Consider the following 8685-nt stretch of genomic DNA (forward strand, 5'->3'; position numbering starts at 1 on the left):
CCCGTCCTGGTGGAACAGCTCACTTTTACGGGCCCTGTGGAACTGTAATAAATCCCTCAGGGTCCTCCTGGTCTTGGGTGGGACCGTATTCCACCAGGCTGGGGCAAGGGCTGAAAAAGCCCTTGCCCTGGTTGAGGGGGCAAAGGGAAGACTGAGAGCAGGTGGCTGTCGGAACCAAGTAAAGGAGAGCCAAGTAAAGGACGGGCAACATGCGCCGGACCGGGGTGGGGTGGTGGTGGTAACTTAGTAAGAGGAATGGATTAAACAGGATCGCCATCTCCAGCTTGGAAAATTCTTGGAGATTTGGGGGAAGAGTCTGGTTGAGGGTGAAGTTTGGGGATGGCAAAGAACGCCGCAGGGATGCGATGCCGCAGAGTCTGCCCTCCAAAGCTGTCAGGAGGTCTGATCTCTGTCATCTGGAGATGATTCACTGTAATCCCGTGAGAACTCTGGGCCTCAGCCTGGATGTTGCAGGGCACTTTTTGTAGCAGGAACTCCTTTGCATATTAGGCGACACACCCCCTAATGTAGCCAATCCTCCAAGAGCTTACAGTAGCCCCTGTAAGAAGAGCTCTATAAGCTCTTGGAGGATTGGCTACATTGGGGGGGGTGTCGCCTAATATGCAAAGGAGTCCCTGCTACAAAAAGAGCCCTAAATAAGTGGGGACCTGTTGGGAGTCCATTGTTTCCTCTCAGCTGAGTTAGTGCGAGCTAGCTCACAGTTTTTTAGCCTCCGGCTCACACATTTTCGTCTTCGCTCCGGAAGGAGGGCTCCAGAGCAAACTGATTTATGCAGTCGCCAAATCGCTCGCTCACAACTTTAATGCCACTAGGTCACAGAAGTGGAATTTTTGCTCACAAGACCCCACAGCTTAAAGGGAGCACTGGTGGGTTTGGTCTCAAGAAAGGGACAGGGCACAGTGAGACCCCCAGATGCGGGGGCAAGTGGGAATGCATCTTCAGTGGGTCAGACCAGAGATGCTAGCAGGATTGACACTCTCCTGGAAGAAGAAGACCCGCTCAGATCAATAGTGAAGGAAGTGCTGCAGGATTCACTCAGCAACCTTGTTTAGTCCACCAACCATCCCACAGGTGGAAAGAGACCCAAGAAGTCCATGGTTTGGGTGGTTCTTGAGGGCCCAGGAGCAACATCCCGATCTTTTCCCTTAGCGAGATCCAGCTATGTAACGGAGCTGACAAAAAAGATTCATATAAAGTCTTCCAGCTGCTGCCAAGAGCAGGAGAACTCTGCCGAATTTGTCCGCTTCTTCCCCGCCTTCATCTGGGCTGTAAGAGACTTCACCCTGAAGCTGGAGATAGACGGACGGCCTATTAGTGAGGATGAGTACTTGGAGAATGCATTGAAATTGGAGCACGGTGAGTTGGTTGCCGAGCCTGGATAGAGATGCTTGCAAGTTCACTGCTACTGTCACTGATGGCCTGCTTTTCTCCTCCCCCCCTGTCTTTTCCCCTAGGAAACACTGAGCAAATCCAGAGATGCAACATGCCCAGATTATACATCCGCAAATTCTTTCCTTCCCGGAAATGTTTCACGTTTGACCGTCCAGCTAACAAGAGGAAACTGCAGCGGCTGGAGGAATTGGAAGAGGAGGATTTGGAGCCAGACTTCTTGGAACCTGTGACCACTTTCTGCGAACACATCTGGAACACCTCCCGACCCAAGACAGTCCCAGGAGGCCGGGTTGTCAGTGGAACAAGTGAGGAGCTTCCTGAGAAGTCATAGGTTGAAGCTAATAAAAGGCTCTTTTTGAGGGAAATGGTGGAAAATCTCTTGTGTGTCCAACATGACCTTCAGACAGAGGTCATTTCGGGGGGGATCGCGGGGGATCGCAGTTCCCCCAGGTGAGGTGCAGGGGGCGGGGCACACGATGAAGCCCCACCCCCTGCTTCCGGCCGCCCCGCTTCCAGCCCTCATTCAGCCAGGAGGAGGCAGGAGAAGAGGGAGGGTAAGTTGCTTCCTCCCCGCCTCTCCCCACCCCTGCCTGCCTGGGGCCAGGGAGGGCCTTGGCGGGGCTTCCTCGCACTCCCGCCGCAGGTCCACCGCCGGGCCCCTGATGTCAGGGGGTGTGGCATATGCTAATGAGTTATGCTAATGAGTTCCCCTAGCTCTTTTTCTACGAAACGACCGCTGCCTTCAGCTCTCCTGAGTGTTGCTCATGCATCTATATTGCACTTCAGATTGTGTTTTGGGGAGACAAATACGGAGATATATGCCCATGTCTGTCTTGCTGCTACATGCAGTCATTGAAAGAGTAATTGGAATCGAAAATATTCTTGGTGTAAGGGGCTTAGTCGAGAAGGGGTGTTCCGGTTCTCCTGTCTTATGACTTCACTCATTCTTCCCCTTTGCAGTGCTCACACACCTGGCAAAGAGCTACGTGGAAGCGATCAACAGCGGGCAGATTCCTTGCGTGGAGAATGCCGTGCAGGCCCTGGCCAAGATTGAGAACGCAGCCGCCGTGCGTGAGGCCATTTCCCGCTATGAAGAACTGATGGAGAAGCGGATGAAGCTATCCATAGAGGGACTGGAGGAGCTGCTGAGAGCGCATGCCATGTCAGAGAGGGAGGCCACTGGAGTGTTCATGACCCGTGCCTTTGGGGACCACATTGCCAAATTTCAAACTGAACTTGCGGTATGCTCTCTTTCGTGGCTTCTCAACCTTCTGTCATCCCGTAGCCTTTGTCCCAGGATGCCCAGAATGACAGTAAACTAATAGTTAACCAATGTGCTGTAGGTGTAACTATCCTATCGTACCCCTGGGAAGGGATGTTTTCTCCCTGTTACCCACACATCTATTTCTGGATCTTCTTCTTTGTTTTGGTAGCAAACGTTGTTCCAGAAGAAGAAGGAGTTCTGCGAGAGGAATGAGCAAGAGTCTTTGAACCGCTGCCATACCGTGCTTATGGATCTTTCCCAGGAGCTGGAAGACGGGATCGCCAAGGGGATCTACTCTGTGCCTGGCGGCTATCAGCAGTTCTTGGGAAAGCAGCGTGAAATAGAGGAGAAATACCGCTTGGTATCTGGGAGAGGGATTCAGGTAGGGCAAGCCTGTAATTTTTATGTTACCAAGTCATCTGTGATGCCCGAGGAGGGCATGTGCTGGTGCCGACTGAGGGCATATCCCTCCCATAGGGATCCATGGGAATTGTAGTTCTATGAGGTAGCAAATCATCAGCACCGCCTAGGGTTCCCAGGCTGCCCACTAAGCTGGGCAACCTTTGGTTCTCTTTTGAATTTATCAGTGATGCCAAAGGAGGGTGTGTGCTGGTGTAGACTGAGTTTCCCTGACAGCTGCTGCCAAGTGGACAGTATTGAGACAGGTGGGTTATGGATCAAAGGAAGAATGAAACAACTCTACTGCGATCTGCTGTCAGACCAGCTGAACTTGTGTTCAAGCAAATCCTTCATGACTGTCAACAGGGCTTCACTTCAGCCCACATACACGCTGGCCATGTGAATACATCTTGAAACCCGACTTGAAAGAGCTTTTGGCTTCCCTGCCATTAAGTAACATTCATCTCCTTTGCTTCCAATCCATTATCAGGCAGAGAAGGCTCTTGAGGGGTTCCTGAAATCCAAGAAGAGTGTGGCAGAGTCGATCCTTCAGATGGAGAAGACCCTGAGCAACAAAGAGAAGGAGATTGAAGGTACGATCTGGGCAGATGGGATAAAGATACTATTATTGTTCCATCCAGGGGTCATTTCGTAGAAAAAGAGGTGCAGGAGCTCATTAGCATAACTCATTAGCATAACTCATTTGCATATGCCACACCCCCTGACATCACCGGAAGTGTGTCAGAAGGCAACACCCACCGCTCAGGCTCCACTGGACTGTTTTGGATTGCTAGCTATTGGGGGGGGGGGGGCGTGCAGATTTGTCCTCACAGAGGAGGGAGAGCTTGTACCTGAACAAAACTTGGTCTTAAAGGTGCCACTGGACTGTTTTGGACCGGGGGGCCGGGGGAAGCTCTGCAACCTACCTGGCTGCTTCTTGCTCTGACTGAGGGCTCTTGGAGCAGGGGGTGGGGCTTGTTGCATGTGCCCGCCCCCTGGGCTTTTTACTGCCGGAGCTCCGCTCCTGTGCGCTCCTGCAGGAAATGACCCCTGGTTCCATCAAGGGATCTCGAGGCACATTAAGGATGAGCACATTTATTGTGGCCTGCTTTGTCAGATGTGTGAATTGTGACCATTGGGGAACCGCTATCAGATCCCCTAACATGTAGTTTAAGCTCAATAAGCAACCATTCATGGGGGAATCTGTTGATATGGATTCATGCTGAAGCACCGGGAATTGGGGGTTTAACTCTTCCACCACCACTTCTGCACCATTCATGTCCAATCGCAGATCTCTGATATTCCATGTAGTCAAAATTGAGCAACCAGACTCCCACAGAAGTTCGAATGCTACAAAATTGTCCCAAGTAGCCACCGATGGAGTGGTATGCTGGATTGCAAAGACATGTTGATCACCTAACTCCCATGAAAATCAACACAACGTGTGGTTAATGGTGCACTGTGTTCTGGTGGCATCTCTGCATTGCATACCTAGGTTCCATATTCTTTTATTATTATTATTATTACTTTAGTACAAATATACACTTAGTACATATAACCATACAAGCGTAGCAACTATCGAGGCTTCCAATGGGCCAGCTAAAGATCCCTGTTTCTGTCCTTTGACCCCATTTCCATCCTTTGACTTGGCAGTCAAACCAATCTCGTCAAATTTGTTTGTGGCATTCTATCACGCAACTTCAGTCCATCTCAGTGTAAACTTCTTTGCTGTAGCGTGTAGCCCCTTGGGTGCTTTCTCTGACGGCCAACCTTCCCTGTTTTCTCTCTCTCCTCTGGAACACAGCTGAGCGTGCTCGAGTCCAAGAGGCCCAACTCCAGCAGCTGCTCATAGAGCAAGAGACGGCCAAGTGGACCCAAATGGTGGAGGATCAGAAGCGGAGCTACGAGGAACAGCGCCGGCAGCTGCAGGAGAAGAGAGAGAGGGAGAAAAGGGCGTGGCAACAGGAGACGGAATGGATGATGGAGCAAAAATTCATGGTAACGAGAGCTCCGCCAGGCCCACGCTGACTCGCTGTGACTCACGAGATTTCACCAGGTTGCCTAATGGATGTCAGATTCCATATTGGATCATGGTGTTTACATGGTGCTTTAAGTGCACCAACCGCTTCCCATGCAATAGGTCAGTGGCCCATTCTGCATTTGCATTCGCTCCACTGTTTTACCAAACCCACGCTGGGACAGAAATCCCCCTCCACATTGCAGGCCACTTCCACTTTCTGTGATTGTCGGATTTTATGGTAGCCTCCACACTTCATGTCAGGTTAACTTCCTCTGATCTCTCGGTTTTATGGAACTCTCTGCATAGATTTATGGCCGCTTTATGGCACTTCAGGGGTCACTCTGCAGTCAGTATAGCGTTGGCCTGGAGCATTTGAATGTGGTTTTGAGCCGCATCTTTTTTCTCTTCCAGTGTGGGTTCGGTAAAACAACAACGCGAATGCTAGATGCAGAATGGGCCAGTATTCCTAATCCCACAAGGCAGGCCAATCCAGACTTTATTCTAGAGGAGGGTGCTGAGATGGAACAACGCTAACTTCCCAGAAGCCACCTAGAGCAAGGTCACGATTAAGCTAAAATATGAACGTCTTGGCTCATACCACAGGCTCATAACGGCTGCGTTCCCTCACGTCTTCGGCAACATTTCATTCACTCAAAAAATATGCCAGCGGTTCCAACTAGGTAGGACAAATCTGTTTCCACACACCTTCTGTGGCTGTTGGCAGAGGTTTAATCCCTGAGGCACTCCACTTGTCACTCCTCTCCAAGAGGATGAGGAACCATTAACGAGCACTCTTTGGGTGCAATCAGTCAACCAGTTACAGATCCACCTAACAGTAATAGGATCCAAACCAATGCTCCCTCTAAGCTGTGGAGTCCTGTGAGCAAAAATTCTACTTTCTGAGCTACCAGCATTAAAGTTGTGAGTGAGCGATTTGGCGACGGCATAAATTAGTTTGCTCTGGAGCCGTCCTTCCTGAGCCAAGACAAAATGTGTGAGCCGGAGGCTAAAAAATTGCGAGGTAGGTCACAGTATCTCAGCTTAGAGGAAACGCTGATCCAAACCACATGTTACCAATTTGTCAACAAGAATATTATGTGGAACCTTATCAAAAGCCTTACTGAAATCAAGATAAAGGATGTCTTCTTCTTCCTCCTCCTCCTCCTCTTCCTCTTCACGTGTTGCAACAGGTGACGGGGTCCCTCCACTGGAGGACAGCAACTCCACTAGTGGAATGGATCCGTGGAATGAAACCTGTGCTTATATTTGCTGCCACACCTGATGTATGAGCTGAACACAGACTGTCTCTTTCTCACCTTTGCAGGAACAAAGGCGACTGCTGGAAGAAGGGTTCCATCAGACGGCCTCTAAATTGAAAAGTGAAATCAAGCATCTTGAGGAAAACAATGCCTGGCATACTTAGTCGCAGGCATCAAAAAGTCAGCTGCACAGCTAGGGCAATTGGGACAGGGGCTATACCCCTCCCCCCGACATATGTGTATGCCCTCCCCCCAACTTATGCATACCCCCTCTTCCCAACATATGCATACCCTCTTCCCAACATATGCATATCCCCTCCCCCAACATATGTGCATGCCCTCATAAGAACATAAGAACATAAGAGACGCCAATGTTGGATCAGGCCAAAGGCCCATCCAGTCCAACACTCTGTGTCACACAGTGGCCAGAAATACCAGTGCCATCAGGAGGTCCAGCAGTGGGGCCAGGACATTAGAAGCCCTCCCACTGTTGACCCCCCCAAGCACCAAGAACACAGAGCATCCCTTGCCCCAGAGCTCCTATCTATACCTTGTGGCTAATATCCACTGATGGACCTCTGCTCCATATGCTTATCTAATTCCCTTTTGAAGCCGTCCATGCTTGTAGCACCCACCACTTCCTGTGGCAGTGAATTCCATGTGTTAATCACTCTTTGGGTGAAGAAGTACTTCCTTTTATCCGTTCTAACCCGAACGCTCTGCAGTTTCATGGAGTGCCCACGAGTTCTTGTATTGTGAGAAAGGGAGAAAAGTACCTCTTTCTTTACCTGCTCTTTCCCATGCATAATCTTATAAACCTCGATCATGTCACCCCTCAGTCGTCTTTTCTCCAAGCTAAAGAGCCCTAAGCGCTTTAACCTTTCCTCATAGGGAAAGTGTTCCAACCCTTTTATCATTCGAGTTGCCCTTTTCTGCACTTTTTCCAAAGCTATAATATCCTTTTTAAGGTGTGGTGCCCAGAACTGCACACAGTATTCCAAATGAGGTCTCACCATTGATTTATATAGGGGCATTATTATATTGGCTGATCTGTTTTCAATACCCTTCCTAATAATCCCCAGCATAGCATTGGCCTTCTTTATTGCAGTCACACACTGTCTCGACATTTTCAGTGAGTTATCCACTACAACTGCCTACTACCCTCCTGCATATCACACCTAGTCCAATCTAGCCTGCTTTTTGTCATTCACCTGCTATTGCCATTTGACATTTGAAATCACCTTTCTAAAGTTTAGATCTCCGGTGTCTCGTGTTACATTTTATAGCATGCATGGCCCAGCCCAACAAAGTGACATTTATGTCCGATCCGGCCCTCATAGCAAATGAGTTCGTCGCCTCTGCTTAAAAGAAAATTGGAGGGTTCTTCCCTTGTAGTTTGAGCCCAGCGTTATCCTGGCCCCGCAGCTTCCATGCTGGCATATGTTTTTTGAGTGAAAATGCTGGTCATTGTAGTCCCTTCGCCATCCTTCAGGTAGGTCACCCACTGTCCATTATTCTTAAAGTACTTGCTATGGGGGGGAAGCAGATGTCTAGGAGTTCCATGTGTCCCTCATACACATGAGTCTTTTCCGGTTAAGAGATCCGGCTTTAACTGGAATAATTGGATCGACTCATATGATTCACACAATGTGAGTCTTACCAGTCAGGTTAGGTGTGCACTTTTCTTTTCCCTTTAAATGCAGCCATTCTTCTTACAGTCCCACTTTTCAGGTTCAGGCCACTATGTCAAACCCTGTCCAATTCACCAGTTTGGTGTAGTGCTTAGGAGTGCAGACTCTAATATGGGAGGATCGGGTTTGATTCCCCTCTCCTCCACATGCAGCTGCTGGTGTGACCTTGGGTCAGTCACAAGTTCTTTCAGCGCTGTTCTCTCAAGGACAGTTCTCAAGAGAGCTCTCTCAGCCCCACCTACCTCACAGGGTGTCTGTTGTGGGGAGGGGAAGGGAAAGGAGATTGTAAGCCGCTCTGAGTCTCCTTTGGGTAGTGAAGGGCAGGGTATAAATCCAGTCTCTTCTCTCTTTTCAGGGGAGGGCTGGAACCCCTTTGGGGCCTAGAAATCAGTGTTGCCTCTCACGACTCTCCACCTCCAAAATCTATGAGTGCCACCCACCACCCACCCTAGTAACACCACCCCTGACTGAGGGAAAGTTAGAAAAGCTCCTTGAGGGAGGCAAGCTGTCTTGTTGGGGAGTCTGCCTACCTTGAGGACTCCTCCACACCTGTTCTGGTCTTTCAGCCTTGAATAGATAGGTAAAGGTAAAGGTTTCCCTTGCTCGAAAGCCAGCCGAATCCAACTCCAGGGTTGCAGT

The 8685-nt window shown here is 49.7% G+C and overlaps 1 protein-coding gene across 2 annotated transcripts in view; it reads left to right on the forward strand.

The window, feature by feature from the left end:
- LOC107108863 (guanylate-binding protein 1-like) overlaps window positions 1–6562 on the forward strand; it is a 14509-nt gene extending 7947 nt beyond the window's left edge. For both annotated transcript variants that reach the window (XM_015409385.1, XM_015409386.1), the window contains exons 6-12: window positions 1181–1377; window positions 1476–1718; window positions 2374–2654; window positions 2847–3059; window positions 3567–3669; window positions 4881–5074; window positions 6421–6562. In XM_015409385.1, the coding sequence (XP_015264871.1) occupies window positions 1181–1377; window positions 1476–1718; window positions 2374–2654; window positions 2847–3059; window positions 3567–3669; window positions 4881–5074; window positions 6421–6519 (1330 nt within the window). In that variant the 3' untranslated portion in view covers window positions 6520–6562. The remainder of the gene's footprint in view (window positions 1–1180; window positions 1378–1475; window positions 1719–2373; window positions 2655–2846; window positions 3060–3566; window positions 3670–4880; window positions 5075–6420) is intronic.
- The last annotated feature ends 2123 nt before the right edge of the window (window positions 6563–8685 follow it).

Source organism: Gekko japonicus, unplaced genomic scaffold, assembly GCF_001447785.1.
Source record: "Gekko japonicus isolate JY-2015 unplaced genomic scaffold, Gekko_japonicus_V1.1 scaffold745, whole genome shotgun sequence".
Taxonomy (NCBI): domain Eukaryota; kingdom Metazoa; phylum Chordata; class Lepidosauria; order Squamata; family Gekkonidae; genus Gekko; species Gekko japonicus.